The 15,458-nt window shown below is 35.9% G+C and overlaps 1 protein-coding gene across 2 annotated transcripts in view; it reads left to right on the top strand.

Annotated features, from left to right (window-relative positions):
- The window catches only part of LOC306878453 (nectin-2-like), a 69,694-nt gene extending 54,632 nt beyond the window's left edge, over positions 1 to 15,062 (top strand). For both annotated transcript variants that reach the window (XM_079430825.1, XM_079430824.1), the window contains 4 exons: positions 11,366 to 11,492; positions 11,621 to 11,678; positions 14,037 to 14,075; positions 14,268 to 15,062. In XM_079430825.1, the coding sequence (XP_079286951.1) occupies positions 11,366 to 11,492; positions 11,621 to 11,678; positions 14,037 to 14,075; positions 14,268 to 14,438 (395 nt within the window). In that variant the 3' untranslated portion in view covers positions 14,439 to 15,062. The remainder of the gene's footprint in view (positions 1 to 11,365; positions 11,493 to 11,620; positions 11,679 to 14,036; positions 14,076 to 14,267) is intronic.
- The last annotated feature ends 396 nt before the right edge of the window (positions 15,063 to 15,458 follow it).

Genomic DNA, 15,458 nt, shown 5'->3' with positions numbered 1-15,458 from the left:
CGATCGCAGCACTATTGCCCAGCAGCGCCTGCTAAATGCTAATACATGGAAATCTTAATGAGTGTGCTTGGATAAATGACTTCCTGTGCGAATGTGTGTAATATAGATAGAGGTTAGAAAGGTTAACATGCTGTCTGCCCTCAGCAGTAACACATTAACTTTGAGTTGGGAACAGGAAAATCTTTGTGGGAAACTGTCATTCTTTCATTGTTGTTCACTTTTTTTATTCAGTCACACTTCTTTAAATGTAAAGCGCAGGTTTCTGTACAGCTTTGTGTGGTATGTACACCAACTCAAAATCTGAGATTCAAAACCGATTTTATAAATACAGAGAAAGTTTAGGATTTAAAAAAATGTAAAACAAGAAAACATAATGATGTAAAATTAATAAAATTACTGAGAAACCTTTACAATTCTACACTATTTCAAGGTCACAAATAAAAATGTGTTTTTTTATTATTAATGAAGATGTAATATTATTAGTATTATAATTTTAAATTTACATATATATATATAACATATGTATATATATATATAAGTCCAATTATACATACGTATATATAAATTTCACATTTTATGTGTATATTTTAACAGTTATTTTAAACTTTAAAAAAATTTTTTATCAAATGTTAAGCCTTCTTCACCAACATTTTTGGATAATTAGGGTAAAAATATGTATGTATATGATTAGCGAAGTGCTGATCCAATCAGTCACAAAGTGACAGTTCACTTAAATTCTCTCAAGCTGGCCTTAAGCTGGCCTCAAGCCATTTTTATTGTTAAGCTTTGACTTAATATCATTTGTAACGAGAAAATTGAATTAAATTAGAAAAATACGAAAAAGAAGCATTTTCACTTTAGAGCTCTCAGACTTTTGGAACCTACTAAAGAGGTATAGTAAAATTAATTGTGTTCTCATAATGGACAAAACAGAAAAGACTGACGAGCCTGGCTTGTTGTCCAAAAATAGACAATTTAGATGCTCAAGCCAGCAGGAAACGGTTGGATTGGAAGAAGAATACTGAGATATAGTGAGCCATAATTAAGTTGTAAATACTGTACCTAAAGAAATTACCGGAGAGATGATGAAGATGCTTCTCCCAAAAGTCTTAATGATTGAGAGAAGCAGAAGGGAAAGTGCAGTGGTTGCCCTTTCATGCCTGATGAGCTCCATATGTCTGACAGTGGTTGTTTATGGGAGAGAGAAGGTGTGAGACATAACACATTTAAATATAATCCTGATGAGAATACAGGGGAAAGCAGAAAGTGTGGTGTTTCCTCAACACTTAATTAGCAGCATATATGGTTGTGTGCATTTAGGGGAAATGGATGAAAGTGTATGCGAGATCACAAGTTTAAAAATAATTTTGATGACTATAAGCCGGGCACTGGTGAGAGTCATTTTTAACACTTGACAGCAATGTGTTTGTGTTTACTTAGCTATACTTTTGGGACAAATTTGACCTCAGAAGTGAGCTAAATGTGACAAAACATCCCCTTGAGGACATCTGTGGTCGTCCTCAATTACAAAAATGATTCATCCTTAAAATAATATTAAGTCCACAGGAAATCAGTACTAGTAGTACCCTATTTATTTATAAATTACTTTGTTGAATGCCCTGATTCACTCATAGGCATGTCACATTACAGCATGATCTGCAAATGTGTTGTAGACACCGTTTGGAATTTTACATGGATGAAAGTGAGATTGCGAGAAAGACTGTATAAAAATCCTGCATCACGTAATTTCCACAATTCACAGATTTCTTAACTGTTTAATGGTGTTTTTGTGTACTGAAAGTGTTCTGGAAATGTTTAGTCAGCTGAACAACTGGCTTGTTATTGAACATAGGTCAACATCTCACCCCTCACTGCATAGTTTTCATTCCTGTCAAAGATTAAACATGCTGCTAAATATAACTAAAATACAACCATAAACAATACATTACTATTAAGTAACTTACATTTTAGACACAATATTGCAGGTTACTTTGTTTTCGCTCCAACAATTACAGTTCCATACCAAGCCTGTTGCGTCTCCAAGCAACACACTTTAGAGACGTTCTGAATCAGTTGACTGAATGATTCAATGACTCACTCAAAGAATCACTTCATTCGTTCCTGAATGAATCTATTCCTGAATTCTGAACCCCATTTTAGCACGTTACTCTTTGTACTTTTACCACATCTTTAGTGTAGCTGAACGAATCAGTTCATCCACGCATTCTCGCACTGTTTTTATGTAGGGGTCGTGGGGTATTTGAATCTTTAACTAAATGATTCAGTGTCTCACACATAAAGCCAGTCACTTGTGCAGAAACATCTTGTGCAGAAACTAAGCAATCAAATCCTATAGCTAGAATTAACTTCTGTATTATGTTTATATAAAAACAATGTAAGTTTATAGAACAATATGTCGTCATGTTAACTAAGTAAACATGTTTGTGTGCTTGACCACAAAAGAGTGAATGATTGGATGTAGCTTCTGAGAAAATCAGTATTTGTCAGAAACAGAGTTGGAAATATTGAAAAATCACACTAGTGACATAAGGAGCTGTGGGTGTTGAGGGAGCAGTGACCTTGGAGATGGGGATTCGGCCTCCTCCTGTGGCTACTGTCTACTGCGTTAATGCGCAGTGGCAGAAACCTCACTGCCTCCCCAGAGAGATGCACACATACTCATGCACACACAGAGACTCAGTGTCGCTGACATCAGTTTAATCCTCAGACAGTTTAAATGCATGGGCTGAGTCTAGGCCTCAGCTGTCATTAGTGCTGGGCAGAGTGTGATGAATGAGACTGCTGAAGATACATACACACGTACACACTTGTGCCGCATTGTTATCATAAAGAGTGATGGGGTGAGTCAAACTGCATGGCATATATGCGGCATATTACAGTGCTCGATGCAGCTCGAGTGAAATGAATGGTGACCACTTGTGAACCACATGTCCGTTCAAAGTCAGAGGTAGAGAATGCACAAGATAAACCTGGTGGCATGATGATAACCAGAAACGCAGATGCCAGCCTGTAAATGTTTGAAAAGAAAAATGTAAGTAAAAAAAGCTAGGCCTACCTGTCAGGATGTTCTGCAACTACAGATAGCATATTTTCTGTGGCAAAACTAGCTCACTAAAGGCTGGAATACACTACACGACTTTTAAAATCTGAACAGATTTCTAAAACGCTAGGCATCATACACTTACTGACTTTGTAAATAGTGACAAAGGAAAACTGGGCATAACACACTACCGGACTTTAAAGTTGTTCCGATCACAATGAACTCATGCAGAAACATGCGCCTTGTTGCTAGGAGACGCAGGACATATGAAAACATACGTGTTCTAATATCGGCTGAAAATATCAAACATGTTTGATATCCTCCGACTGGATAGAATCAAAGTCTAAAGCTAAAAAAATCGGAGTCTGTGACCTTCATAAACTACGCAATTTTCTGTGGAATCTGTCAGCTGTAATCTGCAGACTGGCTCTGACTTTCCTCAACTAGCGTCAACTTGTTCAGACTGTAAAATCAGGGGGAAATCAGGGCAAAAAATCATGCAAGCCTCCATGCATAACTCTAGTGGCTGTTTCTCAGTCAGTGAGCTTAAAAGAAATTGGCACTGAAAACACCTAAGTTCAGTTATTCTACAAGTTGAACTGGGAACAATTGTTACATGCTTTGTGGTTTAAATGAGAAAAACATTAGATTTTTTCTCTTTATGCAGAGTCCAGTCTCGACAAACCTGCCTGGAAGTTTCTACAGTTCCTGAAGGCCTTAATTAGACCCTTCGTGTGTGATTAATTTGGACTGGAGATAAATTCAGCTGGAAAGTGCCTTGAAGACTATACACCCCTGCCACAATGCTTCCATTTACAATTGTTAATTGTTGAAACTGTAAGAGTTATTGAAGCTTTATTCATTTTAGAGGGCGTTTACACGACTAATAATTTAACAAATGAAAACATTTTATGTATTTTGTCCAGTCATTTACACGACAACAGCGTTTTGGGGGCCTGAACAAATTTTGAAAACGTGTTTCAAAGTGCACATTTTTGAAAACAATACTGTTATCATCTCTATGTAAACTACAAAAATACAAATTTGTTAAACAGTGATGTTATGCGCATGCGTATTACATGTTCAGCCTGTAGAAATGTGCACAGGTGCGTGGTGTTTCTTTACAAATTGACATTGCCAACTACTGGTCTGCCATGCATAGTGCAGCGTTTTTAGTCGTATTTACAGATCTGTGATTGTTTGACAATGTTGTCGTCTGTACGCAAAATGTTTTTCCATTTTTCAGTACATCGTTGTCGTGTAAGTCCAAAAATGAAAATTCTGTCATCATTTACTCACCGACAGGTTGTTCCAAACCTGAAAGAGCTTCTTTCTTCTGTTGAGCACAAATATATATATATATATATATATATATATAATATATATAAGAATGTGGGTAAACAAACAGTTAAAATCAATGGCTACTGTCAACTGTTTGGTTACCAACATTCTTCAGAATATCTTCTTTTGTGTTCAACAGAAGAAAGAAAATTTTATAGGCTTGGAACAACTTAAGGGTGAGTAGATGACATAATTTTCATTTTTGGGTGAACTATACCTTTAACTCAGATTGCAACATTGATTTAACTGTTAACATTTTAATTTGAATGTTTTCAGTGTTGTGTCAACAAAAGTGATTTAGAATGAACATTGCTGTGTTGAACTATAGTATCTCATTGTAACATCGCTTCAACAACATTACCGTTGATTATTTATGTTAATGTTATATGTTGGCATTGATGAATCAGCAGCAGTGATGTAGAATCAACATCACAGTTTAATGTTGATTTAAAGACATTTTTTGGTTGAAATCAGTCAGTGTTAATTCAACTGCATTGATGTAAAATCAATATTACAGCGTACCATTGATTCAATTATATTACCAGTGTTTTTGCTTAAAGGTCTTTGCACACTGAGTCCAAAATTCTCCTCCAAAAATTCTGCATGTTAAAACATTAATATGGCCTCACGTTGTTTCAGTCATGTTTACACACTGCCTGCTTTCATCCGTCATAAAAAAAAATTCAGATCAAGTTAGATTTTCTGTATTTTCATATTTGTAGCAAGCATTTTGATTGGACAGGATGACGAATATGAAAAAAAATTAAAAAAACGCATATGAAAATTTCAGACAGTGTACAAGGACCTTAAATTTCAACATTGTTTCAACATTAAATGAGGGTGTAATTTGGTATTGATATTATCATTGATTTTTTTTGCTGAAATTTCTATATTGTTTCAACGTTAACTGAATTGTATTTTGCCAGCTGAATTATATAGGCCTACTCTGTAATCTGTATTGCATAAAGTGCTATATAAATAAACATGATTATCTACTTGCACGCTAAACAAAAAATACTGTTAAACTATCACATCTTACTTTTTTAGTTGTAAACAAACTAAATGATTCATGTTTTATCCTGCCTAAAGGGCACAAAGTCAGTCAGGACCACCAGTGGAACCACTGAACCCACAAAAAAAAAAGGTTTAAAAAGTAGGAAACACATTCACTCTCATTTGTTTACCTCCGGCTGCTTTTGGGGGCATTACATGAGCTTCAGAGGTTGGATTCGTCATGTGTGCGGGGTTATATGTCAGAACTTGTGTTTGAGTTTCCAGTGTCAGATATATCATCATCTCTCTTTGATCTGTCTCTCTCTTATTGTTATTCACCGGGATGCAATGTCTCATGGGAAATGTTCTCTGATGTCAAATTCCACTCAGTCAGAATGGATGCTGATAATCTAACTCCATTAAGTGTGGATCTGGAGGCTTGGCTTCCTTTTTGCATACACACACACACTTGGTCTATTTGCAGTCTTACGTTGACGGAGAATCATGTACAGCCATAATCCCCCTAATTGCGTATGTCTTTTCACATTGACACATCCATAATTCACTTTAAATTGTTTATTCAAGAAATTAATCCCATCAACCTGCCACTTTAGACACACCGTGTGAAATAGGATTGTCTCGGCAGAGATGGGTCATGTGACCTGATGCTAATAACCGTAACTGAATTACTGCATACTGTGGTTTATTGAGCCCAAGAGCTTTCTTTACTGTGAACCGTGAGCCAAGGCCACAGGAAAGATAAACAAAACTACAAACATTTATCTATAATCTGGTTTTGACAAACAGTAGAGGAAAATTTTATTTAGTGAAATTAAATTCATTTCAAAGAGCACATTGGATGGAAGTTTGGAAACCAGGGCAATGTTTAAATTAAATTAAATCAATGAATATTAAATATATGAGAAAATATTAATAAATCAAATTAATTATACAGATTTGTACTGAAATTAACGTAAGTAGGGTGAAGTCAGCTAAAATGGGCCACATTTTGGTAAATGACTTCAAATAAGCTATGCATGAGATCTAATGATATTCTTATAAATTAGCATGGGTCTCTTAAATATATTTATATTTTTTTAAATGTGAAAAAGTATAAAAATTATGAGAGTTACAGTATCAGCAGGTATTTTCTTGAGCCACGGCACAACATTCAGGTAAAATGGGCCAATATAAAAAGAGAACAACACAGGTCATTTCAGGTCATTTTATTTTTAACAGTAAATTGACACTATTGTCGTTAGTGTGCCATAGCAACACCATAAATGTTTTTCATTAAATAGAAAGTTGAATGAAAATTTAATTAAACAATGCAATTAAAAATGAACTGATCATGTTGTATAGGTGTGTGTTTCTGTGCATTGATGTCTTTTGTGTGCATGTATGTGTGTCTGCTTGTATGTTTTTTAAAGGCTGTTAATATTTTGTATGGAAACATATCTACTACAGTAGGCCTATAAACCTATTTTCACCCTCAATTTCTGTGTAAAAGTGTGTGTGTGTGTGTGTATGCAGCCCATTTTACTGACATCTTCCTTTCTTTCCCTTTCTCTTCTCGTCTCTCTTTTTCCTTTCTTTGCTTGTCCTCCATCAAAACTGTCTGCAGTGCAAGTTTTTAAAAGACTGTTAAGATTTTGTATGGATATCTACATGCATATCTAGACCTATAAACCTATTTTCACCCTCAGTATCTGTCTAAAAGTGTGTGTAAATTAAACTTTTTTTATTTGAAAGAGCATGTCAAAACATTTTTCATAAACCTTTGCTTTGTTGGTAAGCTTACTTATAATTGCTTTAGTACCCTTATTAGTGATTAATGAAATTTTCTTTGTCAGGCTCAATTACCTTACAATTTCTATGACAAGCTTCATGTAACACTGCCCTGCCCGCCTTAAAATAAAAATGATTGCCCGCCTCAGACCAATAAGAATTATTGTTACATGTCAACAAGTGTTGAAGCAACAATGCAAGATCAGTTATTGTAATTTTCTGTAAAAATGTAAAGAGATATGATGCTACAACCTTATTTGGCCCATTTTACCTGATAGCCCATTTTAGCAGACTTCACCCTACATGATGACAGAATTTCCACTTTTGGTGAACTATCCCTTTAATGTGACATAGCCAACTTTGTCACTGTGACACAGTGAAATTAATGCACTGCAGTATATGTGTCTACCCGTTTATGTGGCAGTAAACAGCCTCACATGGATGTTCTGTCTGAGACTCTAAGCTGCAGACTGGAGTTTATAAACGGAGATGTCATGTGATGATTGATTGAGTTTTTTTCCTGCTTTCTTGCGCCATTGCTCCACACACACGCACGTAAGCACTTACACTCATATTCTTCCCTCAGTCTGCCTCTGTCTGCAATGACCTTCACTTCCTCTACACCTCATATCCTCTCTCCATCTCTTTCTGTGTTTGTGGTATACTGCTAAAGGCTTTTTCTACAATGAATCAGCTGTCTCCCTGATCGTGTTTTCAGATTTGAGTGGTGTTTTGCTCATTCTCTTTGTGTGATGGGATAATTCTGTCATTCATGCTCAAGTACGTGCAGTTTTTATGAGCTGTGTGTAATGTCAGTTAGTCATTATCATTATTACACAAAACAAAACAAAGATTTGAAATACTAAGTTGAAATTTATATATATTTATATTTATTAATTTGTAGCTGACAGACACAAAATCATGCAAGCCTCCATGCAGAACTCTAGTGGCTGTTCCTCAGTCATCTTAAAAGAAATTGTCACTGAAAACACCTAAATTCAGTTATTCTACAAATTGTATATAGATATGTATATATACTTGTATATATGTATTTATATATATATATATATATATATATATATATATGTATTTATATTTATATACACACACATACATATTTGGACACTGACACAATTCTCACAATTTTGCCTCTGTATGCCACCAGAATAGAATTAAACTGAAACAATCAAGATGAAATTTAATTGCAGACTTTCAGCATTAATTCAAGATGCTGAGCAAAAACATAACACAAAATGCTTAGAAATTACAACCATTTTTATACACAGTCCCCCTATTTTTAGAAGCTCAAATGTAATTGGACAAATAAGTAAATCATAAATAAAATGTTCATTTTTAATATTTTGTTGAGAATCCTTGCAGGCAATGACTGCCTTAAGTCTGGAACTCATGGACATCACCAAAGACCGGGGTTTCTTTTGTGATGCGTTGCCAGGCCTTTACTGCAGCTGACGTCAGTTGTTGTTTGTTTGTGGGTCTTTCTGCCTTTAGTTTTGTCTTTAACAAGTGGAGTACATGCTCGATCGGGTTGAGATCAGGCGATTTGACTTTTTTTTTTACCTTCAAAATGCTTTGGATCATGAGGTTTTCCAAGCCTTCTCCATACTTTTTTCTTCCCATCATTCTGATACAGGTTGATCTTAGTTTTATCCATCCAAAGAATGTTTTTCCAGATGTGGTCTGGCTTTTTTTTTTTTCTAATCTGGCCTTGTTTGCACCTTGTGGTGAAGCCTCTGTATTTGCTCTCGTGAAGTCTTCTATTGATTGTAGACTTTGACAGTGACATACCTTCCTCCTGGACAGTGTTCTTCACTTCACTAGATGTTGTGAAAGGGTTTTTCTTTATCTTGGAGAGGACGTCCAGGCCTTTTTATGTTGCTGAGCTCACCAGTGCGTTCTTTTTTTCTCAGAATGTACCAAACTGTTGATTTGGCCACTCTTAATTTTCCAGCTATCTCTCTGATGGATTTGTTTTGTTTTTGAAGCCTATGTCTGTTTCACTTGCATGGAAAGCTCCTTTGACCACATAGTGTGGGTTCACAGCGACATCATCCAAATGCAAATGCCACACTTAAAATCAACTACCTGCTTAATTGATGTAGAAATAAGGAAGGAATAGCCTACGCTTTAAGTCAATTGTCCAATTACTTTTGGTCCCTTGAAAAAGGGGGAAGATACATATTGAAGGGCTTTAATTCCTTAACCTTTCCTCCCATTTTGATGAGTATACCCTCAAATTAAAGCTCAGAGTGTACATTTTAAAGCTCATATCCATTATATAACTTGAATATGTTTTGGTCAACAGCTAAAATAACAAAAGTTGTGCCTGTGTACAAATATATATTGACCTAACTGTAGGCTATATAGGCCTATAGGCTACTATGCTTCAAACTTTTTTACTGTTCGTATTAAAACCAAGCAGCTTTCTGTTGGTCAATGCGGCGAATCTGTGCGACTAAACCCCATGTGCCCTCACACAAAATTCCTAGTTGTGTGGATATTAAAATGACTGCATTTTTTCCCCACAAAAATTGTCTGAACAATCTTAAATGTGACTTTAATAAGACTATAAAATAGAGTTGCCATGGGCAGCGGTAAAATAACCTGTTTAGCAACATTCTATGAAAATATTTGACTCATAACAGCGATTAAGAATCGTATATTCTTGAGAGTCGTGTAATAAAATTATATGCGTTAACGTTACCTGCTCAGATGTGTTATGTGCTCAGAGATTTCAGCTGAACCGAGCTAGAGAGAAGAAGAAAGAGTGCTTTAGGACATGAACAAGAGATTGACAGCGCGAGACGAAAGGAGTGAAATACGACATGTGATTGACAAGGCAGATATTCAGCGAGACATGACCCTTTAACAAAAACATCCCTTCTGCCCTTTAAGCCGGTTTGTCTGGTTGGCCAGCATTCTCTCTTTCTTTTTTTATTCTTCTTCTTCCTACTGACATCCCCATGTTGATGACTTGTGGAAAATCGCCAGCACAGGCTCTCGGCCGAACGCCAGACCTGTCAGTATAACACCTGCAATGTGAGTGATCCATGAGAGCAGATATATTTTCACAGTAAACGCTGCACTTTTATGGTGGTGACATCAGGGAGTCTCGTGTCTAGAATACAATGTCCAGGAGGAAGTTAGAAGCAATGAGTGTTTTATACAGTTGGAGCACCATCTAGTGTATCACCAAGTTATTCCACTACATTACATTGACACCCATTTACAATAAATAGCTTAGAAAAAAAGTTTTATTCAAAGTGAGTTACAAAGATTATTTAGTTTTGAAAAGATAAATAAATAAATGAATTGCATAAATAAAAAATGTTCAGGTTTATATATATAAAAAAATGTTAAGTAATAATTAATAAAATAATTATTTATTTAGAATTGTATTGTTTAATGCAATATTTATTTATTTATTTTTAAATTATAGTGCCATTACAGGAGTAGTAAGTAATTCTGATGAACTAGATATAATTAGCCTATTTCATGCCACAGATTAAACATTATTGTTAGTCCTATTATTAATATTTGAATATTGACACTGCAGTATGAAATCCTGCTCACTCATAACTGAGTCCAAACATGTAATGTACAAGGAAATAAATAAATGCCATTTTTTCCACATATCATAAAAGTAACAATCCATTATGGCAAATATACCAAAAAAAAAACAATCATTAAAAAAGAAAGAAAGAATAAACAAAAACTTCTCACCTCACGACATAGAGAGCTTGCCCTAAATGCACATAATAATTATAATCATAAATGACATATCATGTCTTCAGAGATTAAGAGCATTTTTTATAGCTTAGATGTCAATGATATGAATATGCCGTATAGGACAGATGAAGCATGGGTGTGAAATCTGGGATTTATTTATCCAGTCTAAGGAAATGGGATCTGCTGTAAAATAACAGCACAGCAGGATTTAGGTGGTGCTTTAATAAACAACCTGAACTTCTATAGATATGGTGCTGTGTGGTGTGCGGGTGGTCATGTCTTATGTTAGCATGCAAGCTCTTTTGACTGAAGAGAATGCTTTGAGTTCAGAAACTTATGCGTACAAAGTTCATTGAATTGTTTTGTTTCAGAAGATCAAGGACAATTCAGTTAAAGGACCCATAGAGATGAAAGTGTCTCTGTTTTTCCCTTCAGAATTTCCTCAGCCAAAGGGTGTCCCTACTGGAGCTATTATTGGTGGTATTCTTTGTGTGATCATCCTGGTAGCCTTAATTGCAACTGTCATAATAATGGTCCGCAAACGCCAGAGGAAAAGCATAGAGTAAGTACTGCCATCTCTGTCATATTCTGTCTGTCTTTAACTGGTACCCTGGTTTAAAAAAACTCATAAACTACTTATAAACTTTTTCCCGCAGTATTGATTGTTTGTTTGTGTCTGTTCTCATACAGCGGTCCACCCACTCACAAACCTCCTCCTCCCATGAAGACGAATTCCTATTCAGACAGCGTGAGTAGAGCTGAGAGATTACTTTATTTTACACTTGCAGCTAAATTAATTTTAGATTAAAAAGTGAAGAAAAAGTTATCAGTCAATTCTTTGAATTGTATTTAAAAATAGAAAGAGAAAAAGAAAATGTATACAATATATGTGAGCTATATGTAAATGTGATCAAGTAGTGGGGTCCAAAAGTCTTAAGTGAAGATAGAAAGTTAGAAAAATTGAACATTTTGAAAACGTGACATAAAATGAATGGGAAACATTCTGCACTATTTCTCAGTGATCAAATAAGTATATTTGTCAGATTGATTGTGTGACTCCTCGTACCGACACTCAGATGTTCTTGTTTTCATTGAAGCTCATGGTGTTCTTTGGATCATCTTGAATCATGCTGAGGAACATGAACAGATTTGATGCAAACTTGTGCAGTTCATGCAGCTCGAGTGCTGCTGTTATTAAAGCAAAAGGGGATGTGATGAAAATTCTTTGATGGAGAGTGAAATGTTTGCTTTAAAAAATGGGTAGTGAAAATGCTTTTAAGCTCAAAGATTTTACATATCAGTAGTTCTTTGGTCACTGGCTAAACATGACAGAAAGTTGCAGAAGGAAGTCAGGGAGAGGTGGTGTTGTTTTACGGTATATTACAGTGACAGCACTACAAGCTAAACATAAGGGGTTGTACTGTAAATATTTAAAAACTTTGCTCTCTTTCTCCTTATCTTCGTCCTCCTTATAGCCTGCTCGCAAATTTGTTGGCTTTAGTGGCACATCAGCTTATAAATGAAAGAGTTAAACACATAAAATTTGGGTAACCTATTAAAAAAAAAAAAAAAGGAAAATTAGCAAGGTGTATCTGTCCTTTGCTAGAAGGCGCACTCAAAAAAAATTGTCATACTGATAATAGCCTATAGTTTGTAATGAACAGATTTTGTATTATACAGTATAAATTCAAATTCAAATTTTATTTGTCACATACATATACATACATAGTACAACATGTAGTGAAATGTATTGTACGACTCTCCAACAAATTGTCCAACAAAATTAAGAAAAACCTCAAGTTTACAAAAATACAAATAGAAAAAGTACAGTAAACATATATACAGAAATAAACTAGCAATAAAATAAAATAACAAATAGATATGAGAATAAAAATAGATATGAAGAATAAAAATAGAATATGATTCTATATAGATTCTATAAAAAGTAAAGTGTATGTCAGTGATAAAGTGTCCGTGTGCTGTGCAGTGCAGTAAAGTGTATAAGTGAGTAAAAGGAATACTAAAGACAAAAGACAAATGGTATGTAAGTCCCACTCATTTATCCTTACGTGACCTTCTAGATTAAATGCAGACCTTCTAAATTAGTGCAGATTGTAATGAAAATGTGCAAAGTGGAAGTGTGGGGTGATGTGATTAGAGTGGAGAGAGGTTAAGACTCCGAATGGCCTGCGGGAAGAAGCTCCTCCTCATTCTCTCTGTGTTCGCCTTCATGGAGCGGAAGCGCCTCCCTGAACGCAGCAGAGAAAAGAGTCCATTGTTGGGATGGCTGAGGTCCTTCACTATCTTCCTGGCCCTGGTCAGGCACCGCTTGCTGTAGATGTCCTGCAGGTCAGGGAGCTCGGTGTGAATGGTACGTTCCGCTGAACGCACCACCCTCTGGAGGGCTCGTCTGTCCTGCATAGTGCAGTTCCCGAACCAGGAAGTGATGCTGCCCGTCAGGACGCTCTCGATGGTGCAGGTGTAAAAAGTCTTAAGCACCCGAGAGGGAAGTCTAAAGTCCCTTAAGCGTCTCAGATGGTACAGACGCTGCCTGGCCTTCTTCACCAGGGTGCTGGTATGACAGGACCAAGTCAAGTCCTGCGTGATGTGAACACCCAGGTATCTGAAGCTGTCCACTCTCTCCACTGGAGTCCCGCTGATCGTGATCGGCTGGAATGACCGCTCCTGCTTCGTACTGAAGTTCACTATCAGCTCCTTAGTTTTGCTATTCACCTGGCACCAACTCTCCAGGTTCTTAATCTCCTGTATGTAGGCCGTCTCGTCGTTGTCTGAGATCAGGCCCAACACAACAGTGTCATCAGCAAACTTGATGATGGTGGTGGAGTTGGAAGTGGCCACACAGTCATAAGTGTACAGTGAGTACAGCAGGGGGCTCAGAACACAACCTTGAGGGGCTCCAGTACTTAGGGTGATGGAGGATGAGGTGTGTTTACCCATCCGTTTACCCATCCGTACAATATACAATGTAATTGTATATTGCATTTTACTGTTCGTTTACCCCTAAAAAACTTTTATCAAGATTAGCAGTTTTGTTAGCAAACTTTATTAAGCTTAACAACCCATCCTTTTCTTTTCTGATTCTCAGTTCATGCACCATGACACAGCGAAAGAGGAACCAATGACAGTAAGAGGCCTTTTCTCTCACTCTCTCTATTCCTCTAATCCTTTGTGACATTTAAGATGGTAAATCATGCATATTTTATGGCATGTTCATTTTCCATGTATTATTCATGCTTATTAGTCACAGATCATAATCATCTCTTTTATTGATAGTGCTTTGACTCTTATCACAACACTACAATCTCTTCTCTGACAGGATCTCTCAGCATACCACGATGACAAAGATCATCATGAGCCTTCACGCTTCTCCTTGGAGGACAAACAGACTGCTTACCAGGAGGACAGAGGCGAAGATGGAATGATGGGAGAGGACGACAGCTATTACAGTAGAGGGAGCAGCTTCATGTCACCAGCTGTGATAGTGTAGGGATCAAACTGAGCTGTAGGTTTTTATGCTGTAATCGGAGTCTGATTGTACTGTTTTATATTGAATGCTTGTAATATTAAGTAAGGGTGCGATTGCAAAGGCTTTGCTTTACCCAAACACTGTAAGGGATCTGATCTACGGTGCCCATTTTATAATGACCTCAAGTGTATCTTTGCACATTTAGATGTACTTGTGCATATGCACATTTATTCATCTTTCTGTATCTGAATATGATTAAGGGTTGCATTTTAGTTTGTGCCATTTTTAGGGTGTGTTGAGTATGGTTGTGTAATATCAGCCAATATAGCCATAAGGACATAATGAGCCAGTGATCAGCATACATATTCAAAGCATTATTTTTGTAGTTATTATTAGTGATGTTATCCATTACTGCAATGTGAAATTTCCTTCTTTTTGTTTATAAATCTTTTTATTGACTTTATTACAATATTTAGTTTTGTATTGAATTATTTTAGTAATTTTAGTAAATTGCACTAGATTTGTAATCATGACTTATATTTTTATAATTGCATTGATTTTTTTTCTTCTAGAATATAATTTTTTTGACATTACTTTTCAGTATACTTATATGATTGTTTAGACTCAATAAACAAGGTGAATTGGTCTCTGGATATTTTATATGTATGTACCAGTGTGTTATATCATCAACATGTATGAATGGATGAGTGGCATGTCTTAAACATTGTGTGTACAATAGAAGCAAGGAAATCTGACAATACTAGCAAATACAGTAATTCTTATCCAGATTCATATACAAATCTACTGAAAAATAGGGTAGAGTACACCCCCCCCCCCCCCCCCCCCCCCCTCAGGACTGTGTAATTTATTTATGTGAAACAAAAGTTTAATGACATAAATTATAAACTAGTTGTAAAAAATGTGGAGTCTGACAAAGCAATTTGTTTTATACATTTACAGTAAAATCAGAGTACAGGCAAGTTGCCTATAGCTTAAAATTAAAAAGAATATAATAAATAATTATGAGTAACAAAACATTTC

This window comes from Barbus barbus (genome assembly GCF_936440315.1).
Source record: "Barbus barbus genome assembly, chromosome: 12".
Lineage (NCBI taxonomy): Eukaryota > Metazoa > Chordata > Actinopteri > Cypriniformes > Cyprinidae > Barbus > Barbus barbus.
This window is presented reverse-complemented; position numbering and strand designations above follow the sequence as displayed.